The sequence below is a fragment of the Rhinolophus ferrumequinum genome, chromosome 20 (genome assembly GCF_004115265.2).
Source record: "Rhinolophus ferrumequinum isolate MPI-CBG mRhiFer1 chromosome 20, mRhiFer1_v1.p, whole genome shotgun sequence".
Taxonomy (NCBI): domain Eukaryota; kingdom Metazoa; phylum Chordata; class Mammalia; order Chiroptera; family Rhinolophidae; genus Rhinolophus; species Rhinolophus ferrumequinum.
This window is the reverse complement of record NC_046303.1, coordinates 16067517-16085588: the sequence shown is the minus strand read 5'-3', so window position 1 is coordinate 16085588 and position 18072 is coordinate 16067517. Positions and strand designations below refer to the sequence as shown.

General features: G+C 40.7%; 2 protein-coding genes across 4 annotated transcripts in view; both read right to left on the bottom strand.

Annotated features, from left to right (window-relative positions):
• Positions 1 to 3397: 3397 nt before the first annotated feature.
• Positions 3398 to 5798, bottom strand: LOC117012310 (cytochrome c). 2 transcript variants are annotated; one of them, XM_033088427.1, is made up of 3 exons: positions 5653 to 5798; positions 4475 to 4651; positions 3398 to 4363 (listed from the first exon to the last, which is right to left on the bottom strand). In XM_033088427.1, the coding sequence occupies exons 2-3, from the start codon at positions 4641 to 4643 to the stop codon at positions 4215 to 4217; spliced, it is 318 nt and encodes a 105-aa protein (XP_032944318.1). In that variant the 5' UTR covers positions 4644 to 4651; positions 5653 to 5798; the 3' UTR covers positions 3398 to 4214. The 2 variants fall into 2 exon arrangements, with proteins under 2 accessions (XP_032944318.1, XP_032944319.1); XM_033088428.1 differs by lacking the exon at positions 5653 to 5798 and adding an exon at positions 5492 to 5625.
• Positions 5799 to 10377: 4579 nt separating this feature from the next.
• Positions 10378 to 18072, bottom strand: part of C20H7orf31 (chromosome 20 C7orf31 homolog) — a 33905-nt gene continuing 26210 nt past the window's right edge. Inside the window, exons 8-10 of one of the 2 annotated variants that reach the window (XM_033088424.1) lie at positions 14544 to 14718; positions 14173 to 14264; positions 10378 to 11426 (exon numbers count right to left, since the gene is read on the bottom strand). In XM_033088424.1, the coding sequence (XP_032944315.1) occupies positions 10605 to 11426; positions 14173 to 14264; positions 14544 to 14718 (1089 nt within the window). In that variant the 3' untranslated portion in view covers positions 10378 to 10604. The remainder of the gene's footprint in view (positions 11427 to 14172; positions 14265 to 14543; positions 14719 to 18072) is intronic. The other variant, XM_033088425.1, reaches the window with a different exon arrangement.

Here is an 18072-nt window from a genome sequence, read left to right as displayed (position 1 = left end):
TTAAACCCAGGGAAATAACAAAACGAGAGCAGTCAAGGGTGTCAAATGTCCTGGAGAACCATCAGAGACAATTGAGAATAAAAAACACGAGACAGGAAGTCACTGCTAACCTTGGAAGTAGTTACTTTTTCATGCCATTTTCAAGGCATTTGACCTGGATATAAAAATGGAAAAGCATCTCAGTGTTTACAGCTTTCACAGCTGTCACTCAATGCTCAACAGCAATATTATGAGGTACAGAGTATTTCTATTCTCCAGACGGCCAAGATGAGATTGTGCAAAGCTCCAATGTAAACCAGGGGTGGAGAACTTTTTTCTGTGAAGCGCCAGTATTTTAGGCTTTGTGGGTCACAGTCTGTTCCAATTACTCAGCCCTGACGTAGAACGGAAGGAGCCCTAGATAAGAAGACGTAAGTGAATGTGGCTGTGATCCAAAGAGGTGCCTGGCGAGGTTGGGCCCACGAGCTGGGCTGTTTACCAACTTCTCCAAACACGATTTTTCTAATTCCAAACCTAGCATTCTCTGCATTACACCACAAATATAGTTTAGTCCAACGGGCCTTTTTCAAAGTCCACTTCAAAGTACCACGTTTCCCCGAAATAAGACCTAGCTGGACAATCAGCTCTAATGCGACTTTGGAGCAAAAATTTCTGTAAGACCCGGTCTTATTTTACTGTAAGATTGGGTCTTACAGAATATAATGTAATATAATACCAGGTCTTATGTTAATTTTCGCTCCAAAAGACACATTAGAGCTGATTGTCCGGCTAGGTCTTATTTTTGGGGAAACATGGTATAGACACGTTTAATGGCACCAAAGAGGAACATAGCTGCACTCGTAATGAAGAGGCAGAAAAAGCAAAAAGCTCATTCATGTCTGGGAAAAGAGGGTTTAGATTAAGACCAAATAGGAATGAGGGTATCTTGGTTGTGGTTTCAGCTATGTTGCTCGTTAGTTTTCAATGTGGACAATCTTTATTGGCAGGTGTTAGGTGTGCAGAATGCTAACAAATCCAGAGGGATGAAAGAGGAGCATGGCTCCTCTAACCCAACCAAGGGCCCTGTAACCAGGTCAGTGGGGCAAAAGCACTTGACTTTGTGGCCACTTTGGGCCCAGCACCCTCCAAATATCCCAGGCTGAAGGGATTCTCACATTGGGGAAGGAGCAACACCCCAGAATGGGTATTGGCCACGCTCCACCCCAGGTTGCTTAGCTACTGTTCACCACTTACCTAGGCCCCTTCACGGCTTCACAAATCAAGGCAGGGATGCCAGGGGACTGGGCTAAACCTATCCTTCTCCAAAGCACATGTCATCTGCCTTGTGCCTGTTTCGTTTCTCCCAGTTTTGTTAGGTTGGACCACCAGGTCCTGTTAGTTGCCCAGCCCAACACAAAGTAAGTCGTTCCCATAGTTTGCAGCCTCTCAGGTGAGTTTCTCCTCTCATTGTTTAAGGGCACAGTTGGATTGTAAGACTAACATCTCTTCCAGTTCCAAAACTCTGGGATTTCTCTAATGTCACTAAAACATCCCATTTTACCAAAGCTCCAGCAAGTTAGTTCGTCTCTTGCCATTTTTGCAAGGCTATTTCTAAAAATGGCCAGCGATGTATCAATTACCATATGTTGGTCCTCTTGCCATTGTGTGTTCCTATGCACGGAAAGCTATACTTTGTTGATGATACATAGGGAGACTACCAAAGAAATTCCCCCCCTAAGAACCTGGACATATATTTACCTTTCGAGAAATAAACTAAACTCAGTAAACCTGTTTAGCTTTCTGAGTGAATTAAAAACAGCCTGAGGATATGACCAGTTTTCAAATACCACAAACTCTAAAGAAGGTAACCTGGAATCCAACTGTTATTAAGCAAATAGAAACCTAATTATTTTTATTATACTCTAAGTATGGGAACACCAGGACAATGGTCAGTCTGGGGCACAAAACAATGTAGCCGAAGAAGCAGTGCAATACACACCCCAGCACTGCCTAAAGGAGCTCCATCTGGGAGGTGCACTTCAAGGTCACTGTTGGGGTGTATTCATGTGCCATCAGGCCTCAGCCTGCCCTCTGTGAACAATACCTTAATTAGCCACTCGTACTCCACGCTCAGCAACATCTTGGCTTTCAAGGTACTCTGATACGATGAAGGGGAACCAAAAGACCCCATCAGTAGAATAAAAACTCTCCACTATACATAAATTGGTTTACTCGTCTGAACCTGACTGAAAAAAAAAAAAAGTCCAGGGGAAGCACTCGTTATAGACCACTGGCTCTAGCTCTAGACGTGTACTGTTAATACACTAGCCACTAGCCATCTGTGCTATGTAAACTTAAATCAATTAAAGTTACATACAATGAAAAATTCAGTTCTGTAGTGACACTAGCTATACTTCAAGGGCTTAATAGCCACATGTGGTCAGTTGCTACGATATGGGATGCAAGTCCAATCCATCATTACAGTTTTATTAGACAGTGCTGTTCTAGACAAAATCCTGAACGAAGGTGGCCCTTGGAAGAAACATTCCTTAAATACATCTGGCTCTCTTTTGATACCACTCACCAAGCCACCTACGAAGCACTAGGAATGAAGGCATATGGGTAATAGTGCTAGCTTTTTGTCCTCATTTACTTCTAAGAGCATGTAGCTCTTACAGCTAGGAATGGCTTTCCTGTTGAATTAACTATTAGGACCGTTTACATGATAAATGACCAGAGGCACTAAGTATAATGGGTCTAGAACACAGCAGGTACCCAGCAATTATCTCTGCCTACACAGGTCTTAGGTGACGTAGGAGGCACAGAAATAGATCAACTCCCTGGCCTCCATGTCTTTCCATATGGGTCCAGAATTGTCTCTCAGAAGCTGAAGTGCCATGCTGTCTCTGAATATCACTAACTTACAAAACCCTCTGTTACAAAGGCTTTACTTATCCTTGAAAGATTTCCAGGATGCCTTTTTTAGTTCCCTACCACTAATACTCAGACTAGGACTTAATTTCTCTCACCGTCTCCATAAAATTCCCAGGGACTACTCTAAATGTACGGTATGAACTGTGGATGAAATAATTTAGTACATAAATAATATACTGTTTTATATTACAAATCTATAACCAGAAGCACATTCTTCTATCCACGTTTGGGTTAATGCTACAGTGTTCACACTGGGCAAAGAAATTCAAGAATGAATTATTTAAGTGCTTTCCTAGAGGACCAAGTAAATATAATCTAGTAGTATAACTAGTAACACTGCTGTATCAATATTTAGGGCTACTGTATTTTTCAACTATTAAAATTTTGGTATTCATCATTAAATAAAGCACATTAGAAAAATCTGTGATTTTGTCTTTTAATTATCTTAAGTCTTATGATCAAATAATTTACAATTCTGTGCTGGTCTATTTTCTAATCCTTCTAGTGAGATGGCAAAAGCACCATTACCAATCATACACATACAGTTCTACAGTTGTGTTTTTGAATAGCTGTTTAAAAGACAATCCTAACTTGTTAGTCTGACTTAGTAAAGAACTCACAAAGATTGCTACTATATCTTTTCACACTGAATTTTAAAAGCATATGACCTTATAGATTATCGATAAAATGTGAGAAGTGTTAAATTTTTTTTATTTGTATTATACATAAACCAAATTAAAATGCCTTTCGTTACATAAAAGGCAACGGTTTAGATACACGGGATTTTAATTAAATTGGCATAATTAGGACCAAAAAGATAAAGTGAGCACTGCCACCTTATCTTCAGCCCTTGCCTTTTAACAGGCTAATGAACACTTGAAACAGAATTGAGTCTGGCTGTTTTATAAGACAGTGAAGGGACTTCCTCAGTATTTAACATATTAATATAACCAGTTATACAAATCTAAATATAAAACTCCATTTCAAAACTCCTATAGATTTGAAGATGGCATTTACCATCTCTGTGAAAAGTTGAACATGACACATCCCATCATAGTTTTAGAAGGGGGAAAACAGTAATAGGACTTGCTGACCCGAAATTACCATCACGTTCAAAAAGCTGATCATATCCATTTAACCACAAGCCAATCTTATTTGAATTAGGACTGCCCAAAAGAAATGTAATATCCGCCATTCATGATCTGAATTCTGGTATATGAGATCAATTTAAATATGGTACACATAAAAAAAAATGTCATGAGACATTTCTGTATTGTAATAAATAAGGCAGTGGCCAACTATTATTCCTTAGTAGCTTTTTTGAGATACGCTATCAAGTCTGCCCTTTCTGCAGTCTTCTTAATGCCAGCGAAGATCATTTTTGTTCCAGGGATGTACTTCTTGGGATTCTCCAAATACTCCATCAAGGTGTCTTCTCCCCAGGTGATACCTAAACAAGGAGATGTATTGTTAACTATTTTACACTCCTCATAAAGGGTTTACCATAGGTTACATTCATGTAATTTGTGCCTCAGTTACTTAACAAATGTCTCCCTCTTACCTTTGTTCTTGTTGGCATCCGTGTAAGAAAATCCAGGGGCCTGACCAGTCTTTCGCCCAAACAGACCATGGAGATTTGGCCCAGTCTTGTGCTTGCCTCCCTTTTCCACAGTATGGCACTGGGCACACTTCTGCACAAAAATCTTCTTGCCCTTCTCAACATCACCCATTTTTAAATCTAAAAATTAAAGACTCAATTTATTAAGTATTTTCCTCCAAATAAAAATACAGTGGAAACCAAGCAATGATCACTTAATTACTAATCCATGGCAAATCTACGACATTAAATACCAGGATCAATCTTGTTTTACTCAGTACACTGCAATAGACTCTTCAATACCAAAGAGGGAACCTAGTTCAAAACTGTATTAAAAGAGGAGGTCAAGGTCACAATGTCACAAATCTAATTAAGTTGAAAGGTGATTACATTAAACCAAATCCACCACAATTGCAACTGAGAATGCCCAATTATTTATTCATACGATTTAAAACCATCTTTCTTGAGGATGAAGCAAAGTATATTCAAAAAAGAGGTCACGAGACGTCAGGAAAAAAAAGGTCACGGTTGATTCAGCCTGCTCAGGTCACTAAAGGGCTTTGCTGTGGGTGAGAGGTCAGCGGCAGGGCCGCAAAGTTTCCCAGGGACACCCCTTCTCCAGCTCTGGGATCCCTGGGGGCGACCACGAGGTCACCCATCCAGGCCGGTTTCAAGGATACTTGCCTGGGCCAGTTAAAGGAAGAAGTGACAAATGATCAGAAACAAACAAACAAAAAACACCCCTTATCAGAGAAGCAGTTTTTGCTCTCTTTGAAGGAGGAGTGAAGCGTTGTTCACCGTCTTCCAACCCCCACTCTCACCCCGGGAAGTCTTGGGTATCATTTCCACCGCCTCTCCGCCCCGACAACGGGAGGGCTGAGTCTCCGTTTCCAAGCCGCCTCCGGGCTTTCAGAGCCTTGACCAAGTCCATACGTCTACCTAGTTGCTTGGGGTTCCACCCCATCTCAAGCTGTAACCCACCCGGCTCAGGAAGGCCACAGTCGGGGATCGTAACTCCCGGCCCTGCCCGCCCGCGTGGGCTCCAGGGGGAGATCCCAGGCGCAGGCCTCCAATCGCCCGCGCGCCCATCGCCCCCACGGATCGGCTTCCCGTCTGCTGTGTATTCCGCGCCCTGCGCTCACCGCTCTTTCGTTGGACACGAAACGCAGTCCCACACTCGCAAGCCGGACGTCCCGCTCTCTAAGTCCAAGGACACGCCGGTCCAAGCCTAAGTACCGGTGTTGGTGCAACCAAACTCGCTCCGCCCTTTTGCGGCCCGACGTGCGGCCGGGCCGACTGATACGCAGTGACGTAACCGCACCTCATTGGCTTTAGCCTCCAAGGCTTGCGTCAGCGACCTGCGCGCGCATGCCGGCTAGCAAGTTAGTGTGCCGTACGCGTGCCCTTCCTCTCGGAGCCTCCCTTGCCCGGCAGTTACGACAGGCCGCTGGACGTACGACACCGAGGTGGTGCCGGGAGGTGCTGACTTCACCCTCCGGCCTTTGTGTGCATGCGTGTGCCGACGGGGAGGGTGGAGCGGAGTCCAGTGGTGGATCGAGGGCGTTATCTTGCGAAGGTAACTGCTCCTGTGCTCGCTGACGTATTGCCTTCGAGGGAGGTGTTTTGCCACCCCGGAGGGAGACGCCCCAACTTTGACGGACCTAGAGGTTTCCTGGCTACCTTACCTTCAGCTGGCGACCTTTACACATACTCTGTCATATTTCCCAGCTGGCGCCAGCTTCATCCCGAAGGGATGGCCTGGAACCAGGAGTTATAGAGTTGCACACGTGCTCCTGACCTTGTTCTTGTACCGCCTCCACCCTAAGTCATCTTCCAGATCTCCCCTTGATGGACGCCCCGGGACTGGGGAAGGGGCTGCAGGTGCGGCTGAAACTGGATTATAGCTCTGGCCTCTCACCTGCTGGCTTCTTTTCCACCAACACCGGTCTCCCTCGCGTTTGTGTGCAGAAAGAACTAGGAGGGTGTGTAAGGCAGCATCTAGGAAGAAATATCGTTTCATGGTTAGAGAATTCTTGGAAATCTAGAGAGGATTTGCATCCCATCTAACCTAGGTGAAGGTCATGTTCAAGTAAGCTAATGTGGTTGGGGTCATATTAGAAACGCAGGTTTGATCACAGCTTCCAGCTGCACTTGTACTCCAGAACTAGTAGCTGCCCTTCCCGACTTGCCCATTTTGACCACTGGGAAATTTTCTTGACTCCCTTGTCCCTTAAATTCAGCCTCTGAGTTCTAATGACTTTTCCCTCATTTCTCATATTCTATCTAGCACGACCGTATTCATTTTAGTCAAGTGTTTACTGAATGCACGTTATGTTCCTAGAGTAAATCAGTGAGGACATTTTCTCGAATGGGGCATACATTCTAGCAACTTTCCTCCCGCCTCCAATTTAAGCAATAGTTGAGGTTGGCCTGGATTACCTTGGATCCCTTCCAAGCCAGTGGTCCTATGATTTCTGCTCCAAACCACCCAACTTCTTACATGACTGGATTATTTTTATTTTCTGTGTCCTGACTTCCAGTTCTCTTCTCTAATCACACACTACTGCCACAGAAGTGTGCTGTACAACAGCAGAAATCACACTTAATTCAAGACATTTTGTGGCTTTTGGAAGGGATCAAGATAGTGAACAGTTAGATTTACAAACCGAGTTTGTAAAAGACCAAGCTTAGCCAACACCTTGCAAATTCAGCCTGTACTTTTGAAGTCCTGATAGTGTATACGAGGCAGATTTTAAAAAGAGCTAAAGGTAACTTTTAGAAATGAAACTTATGATCGTTTAAATACATTTAGTACAATAGCTCTTCACAAAACTCAAGGACAAGCAAAACTAAGCCATACATATATATATATGTGTGTACATGTATATATATAGACGTGTGTGTGTGTTTGTCAACTATATATAAAGGAAATGAAATATGTACATGAAAACAGTAACATATAAGTCAGTAAAAAGTAGCATTAAACTATTCTTAGGTCCTTGCATTATCCGGAAAGAGGGAATATTTTAGATTCTAGCGAAACTAATAAAATAATAGAAAAGTTGTGTATATTTTCCAAAGTAGTGGAAAAAAGTGGAATAGTGATTTTTTTAAAACGGCAAGAAAAAAGAGGGAAAAATAAACAGGGAAGCAGGAGGGGAAAAAGGCACATTGTAAGATGGTAAATTAAAACACAAATAGATCAATTATTACAGTAAATGAACTAAATTCCGTAGCTATCAGATATATTTTTAAGTTGGATTTTTAAAAAACTGAAATATTTGCTCTTTACAAAAAATACATCTAAAGCAAAAAAGTACAAAAGGTTTGACTGTAAAAGAATAGACTAATACAATAGGTAAACAGTAGGTAAGAAAGATCAAGAAAAAAGGCACTAAAAATCCATATGAAAAATGACAAATCTTGTGGACATTGAAATTTTAGATCAAATGTAAAATTCCTTGAAAAATACAATTTATCATCAAAACATAGGACTAAAGAGCAAACTTGAATATTACTGTAACTGTTAAAGAAATTAATCCATAATTTAAAGCCTTCCCACAAAGAAAACTCTAGGCCCAGATGGCTCGAGTGGTAAATTATACTAAGTATTTAAGGGAGAAATAATCCCAGTAACAAATTCTTCCAGAGGACAGAAAAAGAATATATACTCTTAGTACACATGGAATAGCAGCTTCAATTAGCATCATCACCTTATTAAATTTAAAATAATATATTCTCATTCTCCCAAATCCATACAGCTTGTGAATAGACTGCATAGGTGGTTTAAATGGGATGTGATAAGAATAATCACCCCTGGAGTTTTCAAGTCTTCGATGGTGGCACTAATATGGGTTAGGTAGGAAGCCAAAGCAGGATTCTGACAGCTGGAAGTGTGTCTATTCCAGAGACACATTCAAGAACTAGGGGAGTCACCACAGCATGTCTGTGTTCCTGCTGGCTCCACCAGGAGGCAAATTTGGGTAACGCCTGTTAAGCCTCTCCACTGACTGCTGGTTGGTAGTGGGCTTCTGGGTCCCCAGGGATTAGTGTTAACTAAGAACCAATGCTTAGTAATCTTGACATGAATAGGTGTTTCCTTTTTTGCCATGCATAGTTACCCCTTGAATCCCTTTGTGAAAGGCTAGGTGAAAGCTTTAGGCTACTCGTAGTTTTAATTTGCTCTTCCCCAGTGGCTAATGATGTTGTGCTTATTGGCCATATGTACCTGTTTCCACGAAAATAAGACCCAGCCGGACAATCAGCTCTAATGCATCTTTTGGAGCAAAAATTAATATAAGACCGGGTCTTATATTTTATTATATAAGACCGAGTCTTATAGTAAAATAAGACTGGGTCTTATATTAATTTTTGTTCCAAAAGACGCATTAGAGCTGCTTGTCTGGCTAGCTCTTATTTTCGGGGAAACACGGTATATTCTCTTTGGTGAGATGTTTTTTTAATGTCTTTTGCCCAATTTTCTAATTGGATTGTTAGTTTGCTGTTGAAATTTAGAGTTGTTTATATATTCTAGATATTAGTCCTTTCTTTGTTAGCTATATGGTTTGCAAAATATTTTCTCCCAGTATGTAGCGTAGCTCTTCATCCTCTTAACAGGATCTTTGGTATAGCCAAAGTTTTAAATTCTGATGAAGGCAAATTTATCAATTTTTTTGATGGATTACATTTTGTTGTCAAGTCTAAGAACTTAGGCCTGAATGAAGCAAATCTAGTAAATATTTTCTGTATAAGGCACATCACAGATTCCTTTTACTTGGGAATAATACCTAATATAATATCTGTGATACCCATAATACCTAATATATGATACTATAGAATAGTTTGGAAAATATTCCATAATTTTAGCCCAGAATAGTTTTAAAGAGGGTATAACCAAATGACATGTTAGTTAAGAAACAAAAACAAAAATTAGAAGAAATCTCAACAAAACCCTCCTAGAAATTCCTTATGAACTTTCCATGATAAACTGTTGTCTAAAATGTACCTCTTGGAACATTAGAGTTGCCCTGCGTCTGGGCTTAGTTAAAGTCTTGTGGACACCTTCCAAAAATGGTGATATTTGGCTTTAGAATAATTGGTATCAAACCATCTGCTAGGGTCTAAGTGTGTGTGTCCCCTAAAATTCATATGTTGAAATCCTAACCCCCAAAGTGATTTAGGAAGGTGAAGCAGAGCCCTTCATTACAAAGGAGGCCCTGGAGAGATCCCTCGTCCCGTCCATCATGTGAGGTTACTGTGAGAAGACCTTCAGAACCATGAGAAATAAAAGTTTGTTGTTTACGAGCCACCTACTACATGGTACTTTGTTACAGCAGGCCAAATGGACTAAGACAATTAGAGCTCACTGGTTACTAATTAAAGTCATTGCTAGATCTTCACAATACAATCATTTTTTTTTCCCTGCATAAAGGAAATGGTTATGTTTCTCTACCATAACGTTAAAGGAAAAGAAACACCCAGCTTAGAATGCATGTGTACAGAGCATTTTGGGTTTCATCTTTTCTACTGACTTACTTTGCCAGCTTATTTACATAAAAGAACAAGGCCCACAAATTTATTTTAGTAAGAAAATGTAGTTTGTAGAGCTGTCCATACTTAATTAACTGGGCATTTGAGTTTTGTCTTTTGTACTTTCTGTTATGTTGTATAAACATTTAAAGGGACAGTATTCACATATTTATTATATTAAGGGACTACAGTTTGTATAGATATCTTTCAATTATAGGGCATTTGACTTTTTTCAAATACTCATTTTCAAGAATGTAAGCATTATCATACACATTGTTTTTCATGATTTTGGAAAATTCCTTGGAGTATGATTTGAAAATGAGATTAAAGACTATACATTTTTCTGGTTCTAACATTTTATTGCCAAACTGTTCAAGAAGTCAGAACATCACCTTCTCTGGTTTTCTCTGACTGGATCCTAACTTAAATTCCTGAAAACACAAACCTCAATAACAAGGTCATTGTGGCTCCTCTATAAAACAGAATCCAGCAACAAGGAAGAAATGCTGTTATATTTTTTTGTTTTCTTGCAGGAGGCTGGGTTTTGAAGGGAAGGATGAATATCTCAATTATAGAAATAATAGGAATTATGGCCAAAGAATTGGTGTTTCATCCCTGACTGCGCTGTATCCCTGAGGTCTTTATGGTCTTCTAGAATTGATTTATGGAAACGTTTTTGTGCACCAGTTTTTGAAAAAGAGTTCTTAAGCTCCAGTAGGTCTGTCTGAGGCTTGGCCACTCCCTCTCGAGGAATCCAACCCAAAAGAGCTCTTGTTTCTTCATCATTGTCCATGTTCAAGTTCATCTCTTCTTCTGGCTTACTTAAAAAATGTTCTAGATTGAAAGCTTCCGAGTCTGGTTTAGGTTGTAAAATACTAGGCTTACTAAGGCTAACAGGATTTCGACACAGAGCATACTGGTCATATAAGGCCGATTTAAACTGTTCATACTGAAGGTAATTGCTCGGATTGCAGTAAAGTACAGGGTGGGGTCTTAATGACAGCTGTCTCCAGTACAAATCATCTGTCTTCGTAGTATCCGTGATTTTGGGGAATGGTGTTCTGTCATAAATGTTAGTCAGATCTTTGGTTGGATGACAGGGGGGACGTGCATAGGTAGATAACAAGCTTTGTTCTTCCTTAATCTTGTCCTCAATGTCCTGGTGCTTACGGGTCACACCCGCGGGTGCGGTACCACTGAGCGCCATCATTTCTGTACAACTAGGTACAAAGGTGTGAAAATTACACAACACTCTAGGGGTACAATCTGGACAGGAAGGTGGTCTTTGCTGGACAGTGGCCTCCAGAGGATGTCGATTGTGAATCAATCGGGCAATTCGTCCTTCAGAGGGTCTGGGAGGTTTTAAGATAGGATGGAATTTTTCTTGCTGTAGCGGTGGGATAAAAAGGAGACAATGGATTCATTAATCAGTCTGGCATTGTAAGAATGTTGCCACAAATGGCATGTCAAAAGTCATACACATTTTCACTGAGCAGCTACAGGATGGACATAGGAACACACATTCCACTGGTCTTTAATATTTAACGACATTGAAATTGGGGTCCTAATAAACATGTTTTTCTCCTCTAGCAGTTTTTGCTAATTTGGTAAGGGCATATTTTCACTTGGCTATAGAGAAATTCCTGTATGTAGGAACTCTTTGCTTTCAAACTTTCAAAGATATAAAAGAATCACTGGAACAAAACTTCTGCCTATCACCAACAGATAATGTTAACAGTTGTGTGCAGTTATTTAAATCTCCGCCACAGCCTTCTGAGGCCAAGGCAAGCGTTCTCAAACCTTGGTTGAATCAGAATCAGCTTTGGAGCTGGCGGAAGATGAAATTCCTAATCTTGATCCTCTGAGATTGTGATTCAGAAAGTCTGCAGTGGGACTCAGGAGTCTGCGTTTTGACCAAGCGTGGCGGGTGATGCTGAGGCCAGTGATTTGCTGTGTTTGGAGAAACACTGGTCTGAGGGGACTTGGTCATATCTGTACTTGTTTTTTTGAGACGTTTTGTAAATATTGTGGGCTCAGGAATGTCTATAATTGCAGTAGTGGTGAGTGTATTCAAAGGGTTATTGATATAGGTCTGGGGGGGCAGGAGGACGAGGGGAGGAGTTGACCTGGAAAGGGCATAAGGGAACTTTCTGGAATGAAGGTAATTTTCAATATATTGATCGGGGTTTGGGTTACAAAGGTGCATGCATTTGTCAAAACTCATTGAAGGTACACTTCAGATTTGTGCAATTTCATTGAATGTATATTTTAACCAAAAAGAAGAAACTGCAAACAAATTGAACTCTGGTTAATGATATGCATGCTGAATGTTTAGGGGTGAAGTATACTGATGTCTTCAAGTTACTGTGAAATGCATAAAAAATAAGTGTATTGATGCATGGTTGGAGGGATGGAAAGATGAATTATGTGGTAAGTAAAGTGCTAGTGGCAGAATTCTAGGTAATGGGCATATGTGTGTTAACTATACTTAAACTTTGCCTTGTGTTTGAGATTTTTTATAATGTGTTAAAGACAAAAACTACAAAAGAATGGATATATGCCGATGATGGAATAGATAGCCGAGATAATAAGAATGAGAATGGTGAGAAAGTAACAATAGTTTGGACTTAGAAACAAAACCAATTTAGGAATATCCTTTTGGAACCTACTTTGTTCATAGTTGGAGGAATTTCCATACTGTTATTAACAAATCTGTTACAACCTTTAACTAGTCAGGTTTGAGTAGATACTATGAAAAAAGAGAAGGAAAACCCCAGCTCTTTGAAATGCTTTGTTAAACTTGTCATAAACAAAAAGAATAGGGTGTATCATATCCTCCTTTGACAGTATGCAACAAGCAGTTTGTAGTACCTTTGATTTATTCTACTACAACCAAATATTTCATACACATACTTATTACCACTAAAACATGCCTTTCCAGAGTCCGTTATTTATGATTTACTCAGAAACTAGCAAGATTCTCTGAAACTTTCTTTTAAACTTTCAACTATTTTAGGCATATTTTATCTTATTAATAAAAACTTGGGTGTTGATTTACTTGTACAATAATTTTGCACATACTAATTAATATACTTGGCAGGCTTCCTTTGTATAACAGTACATGTATTTCTTTATTAAAATGATAAAGCTGCTTCCTGAGGGTCTGGACCCTTCAGGGTCAAATTTGTGGAAATCTGGAGAGTTGCTGAACACACCTGACAATTTCAGTGTGTACCTATCGTTTTTTCTAGCCTTAGAGCATGCTTGTTGCAAGTGAAAAATAAAGAAAATTAAAAACCCTTTAGTGAATGATAAAGCAGTCCATGGAACTACTTCTGATTTTATATTGCTCTGGGAAATACTGAAGCTAATGTAAAATAAACGTGTTCAGTCCAAATAGAGTTCATGTTGAAATAGCTTACAGTTGTTTTTTTATGTATCTTTTCACAGTTTACATCTTTGGAAATACTAATTTTGTTTTCAAAACTTTGTAGTTATAGAGGATAAAATTTAGGCCCAAATCAAATGATAAATGAATACTATTAGGTCATTTTATTTAATATACATAATTAAGCCAATAGATTACAACTTCTGTCACTAGAAAGGGCTTGATCGTTTCTTTCAGATAATCAATTAAGAAATCTCTGTTGATATTTACAGAGAATTTATTGGCTTTTGATTGTAATTCAGCCAACTCAATTATTGTGGGTATCAGGAAGAAGAGTTTATTTCTTCAAAAGCAGTGATAATGTACAAGATATACAAATACGCAAAGATTCACAGAATTTAAGAATCTCATTAAATTACTAGGTAAACTTTTGTAAATCAATTCCTTTGTAAATTTTAGCAACAGTAACAGTATAAAATCTGTTTTAAAAAACCCAACAGTACTTTGAAGAGGAAAAGAAACCTTGCTCGTTCTTTAAAATAGTGGAGAAAGGTATTCAAATAGGTTCAAATCAATTCAGAAGTCACTTCTACAGGGAGTTAAATTTTCCCTTTTCTAGCTTGGTCATCAGTACTCATGAAGCAAATGAGAAGTGGGCAAAGCAAGAAAGAGCCCAACACCTGGATACTGCCATCCCCCCCCCCCGCCCCCCCTAAGTAACCGAGAGTTGACTGCAATTACTTACAGGCTCTGGGTCAAATCCTGTCTGGGAGGCTAATTCTGCTACCTCCTTCTCGCTGTAGTCATCCAGTTCAAGGGGGTTCATGGGCCCCAGACCTTAATGGAAACATCATGTCTTACTATTTTGTTAAACAAAGAACAGCAGGTAAACAACCTTTTAGAGAAACACGTACCCATTCCCCTTTATCCTAAGAACCAATAGAAAGAGCCAACTTTACCTCCCAGTTGCCTGCTAAGAGAAACTTACCACCCACCTTAATTTCTATTAGTACTTAGATAAGAAACACCGACAAATATTAGAAGATGAAAGCTTGTAGCAGCACTTGTCAAATATCTAATTTTGTTCTTTTTTCTTGTCTTAAAGTGAACTCTTACCTGTAAAATCATGAGCGTACGTAGTAAGCCAGTGGGACCTCTCCAGATTTCTTTGTATGTTGGCTTCTTTGACAGAGTTCATAGGATCCCATGAATTTAAAGAAGTGTTAGGAGCGAAGGTTTTAGGAGGTTTTGGGTAGAATACTGGCTTGTTTTTTCCAAGACATTTAGGAAACTAGAATATGAACATAAAAGATTATTGCTCTTAATATCATCTCATAGAATAAAGGCTGATTCATTATCTCTCCAGGAATGGGGGCAAAGGAAATTCCAGGCTGAAGTCAGATCCTATTTTTTTATTCATTAATTACTAATATTGTGCAACTGTAACTATATTGGGAGATAAGCACAATGTTTTATCAAAGGCATGGTGAGAGGCCTTTTCTAAAAGCCTTCCTTTCGCAGGTACTATGACAATGTCCATTGGAGAACTGTTTCTGGAAGCCCTACCTGCCGTGAAATTGTATTACAGGTATAAAGGGCTCTGAGGTGCTCCACTGCCTACGCTAGGTCAAAATTGTGTGCCTTCCCCTTCTCCGTCCCTGCCTGAAACGACACTCTTTAATATCTTTTATGAATTTCTGATGACAGTTCCGTCACTCAAATTCAAATACAATTTTTTGTTCCATAGACTTAACTACTTACTATGGAGTTTTAGTTTGCATTTTCAACAGAGATGAAAGTGAGGGAATGAATGAGTTGCGGTGCAGTCTTTGTGGTTACTTAGAAATTCACCTTTTCTCAGATTGAGCATACTCGATAAATTATTTACTGAACACTACATTTGCAAGATAGTGGCAGGAAACAAGGCTAGATCAGAAACACACCTTGCCATCCATAAGTGTATTGGCTAGAAGGGGAGCTAAGGAGTGAACACAAATAACTGCTATCAGATGAAGTCACTCTTTGTTATAAAAGACGTTAAGCAAAATTATTTGCAAGTTCAGAGTAGGGAGAAATTGATGTTTGCTGAATAGGGAGTGGGGCTGAGAGCGGAGAGGGAAGGAGGAGACAAGAGGCCGTGGTATGTCACACCACAGAAAGAGCCTGCAGTGACAAGCAGAGATGGGGAGGCTAAGGGAACAGCGAGAGCAGAGGGTGGATGGTGCTGAAAGTATGGAATTAACATTTCTTAACACTATGCACTGGTCGCCAGCACAGCCAGGCCCACCCTTAGCGTTTGCAGGTCCTGGGGCTGGAGTACAGATGGGAGCCCACGTTCTGTCTAAATAGTTTAATTTATAAATCAAGCACATCAACTATTAAATAAATAAAATATGTTCCATTCTCCTACCTTTATAACAAAGCAAAGTCCAGGTTCAAATTTAGACTCCTCAGACTATGCAGTGGGACGTAGTGGTTCAGGAAGAGCCAGCGCTGACACCTGGTCGCAGAGTCCCTTCTTCCTACCCCCAGCTTTATTACAAACTGAGGTGCCTTGAATACATGAGGGTACCCTAGGCCTCAAATTCAAGCTCCATCTACCCATGCTCTCCGCTCCCGGCAAATAGCCATCTTTTGGCCACCCCTTTGGCCTAGAGGTAATAGTAGCTTGGCAGCACTGTCAACCCCTAGGAAGATGGACCTGAGGAAGAGACCCCATGAAGGCCCTGCAGCTGGGTTCAAAGCCAGTTTGTCAGATAATTCTGCAGTCCAGCATCAGTCTGGGGAGCATGGGCTGCATAGACATGTCCTTTTGCCCCCCGAAACTCCTTGCCTCAGGGAGGGGCACAGCCTTCAACGAATGGGGGCCCCCAAAGTTCCTGAGCCCAAGGCGGATGCCACTCGCAGCCACCGTGAGGTCGGAGTGCTGGCCATGTTCCATCCAGAGCAGTCATGGTCGGAGGCACTTGGTAAAAATCTGTCTCAAGAAGTCGTCAGTAACCACACCTATAGATCTTTAACAGCTACGTAGCTTGCTTATTCCAGGCTACAGAAAGCCCTCTTGGTTTTCCTTATCTTTGTCAGATTTGCAAGGCCAGCTCATTTAAAAATACAAAGGACTTTTCAAAAATACCGTTCTGAGGGACTAGATTAACCTTGTGTCTTACTCTGGTGTAAACTAACAGCAGCGATCTACTGAAATGCGGTCGGGCACAGGGACAGGAAATAGGGATCCTGAAATTTTACTGTCGCCTGTGGTGTCCTGGGAAGAGTTTCAAGAGGCAGGAGACATGTCTGTTAAGGTAATGTTCTTCGGAGAGGATGGTGGGGAGAGGTGGGTGGCGACCATTCACTCGATAGGTGTTCCTTGGTTAAATATACTGTTCACAGATAAAGTTTGCATCTCATGTGGAAAGGAAGTACAAGGCTGGAAGGAACTTTGCTTCCTGAGATGTCAGTATCTAGGCGGACACTCCAGTCTACAAAGGAGTGATGTTAGGTGTTGTGAATTTGGAGTGCGCTCTCAGAGGAATAGTTATACGTAAAATGTAGTTACAGTCCCAACCCAGCCCATGAAATCTGTGTAACTCATAAGGTGTTGCCATAAAATAACAAAACTGTTGTAATACATTTAATACAACAACAAATTAAACATACTGTTTTTGTTTTGTTTCACTCTCGCATGATGGGGCTTAACCAGGTTTAATAGGGGAGCAAGAAAGTGTTTATGGTGGAGACTATTCTGCCCTTTGGAGAGATTTTAGCATTGTGGACACTGCTCTATTGGACCACATTTCACTTTATTGTATCAGCACCCTTTTTACATTAAGAAGTTATGATTAGGTACTTTGTTCCTTTACATATGAAATGAATAGGTACATAGAGTGGGGCGGAGCCGGGGAAGGGCACACACATGAGACTGGCAGAGATCGTTTTCTTTGGTATTTAGGACTTTGAAAGAGAGAGTTGGAGGGAGAAGATGGACAATGGGATGAAAGGGCTGCTTGAGACAGAATGGAGAAAGCATAGAGAGTGCAAGACCGTAAGCAGGGAGCATATGTGGTCGGGAAGAGAGAATCTTCCAGTTGGTTCCCATTCTGGATACCCTCATTGTTGCTGGGAAGCCGGGGCTTGTGGTTGTGGTGGCCACAGAGCGGTGCACTGTGGGCAACTAGGTATTTGATAAGATGACATGTTTCTAAAGGAGGTGCCTGCGTGCTTGCCAAATTTATTATAGTTATTTACGGATGAGTGTGCATTATGGGTGCTATTCTGGAGAGACAGTGGTGTGCTAGGAAAGAGGAATGGATCTCTAGGAGGGGGGTGGGCACTTTAGATTGGAACGATGGCAGACGGTTCAAGAAGGAACACCAGTGGAATTGTAACAGCTAATATACAATGTCAGAGGGGTAGCAGATTGGGGGAGTGGGGTTATTACTTTGTGAGGTATGTGAATGTCTTAACTATTACATTGTTTGTACACCTGAAACTAATAAAAAATAAATTTAAAAAAAGGAAAGGAACACTGCATTCCTTTATTAGGGTGATACGAGTGAGTACTCTTTTCATGGGAGCCAAAGGCTTCCAGATATTTAGAGTTAAGGATATCGGGTAGCAAGCTCAGTTAGGCTCTGAAAATGGTTTT

Excerpts from the sequence above, each read along its gene's own strand:
- LOC117012310 (XM_033088427.1), bottom strand. The coding sequence starts at position 4,643 with ATGGGTGATGTTGAGAAGGGCAAGAAGATTTTTGTGCAGAAGTGTGCC. Across the intron at positions 4,364-4,474 it reads GGATGCCAACAAGAACAAAG|GTATCACCTGGGGAGAAGAC; the intron begins GTAAGAGGGAGA and ends CTCCTTGTTTAG.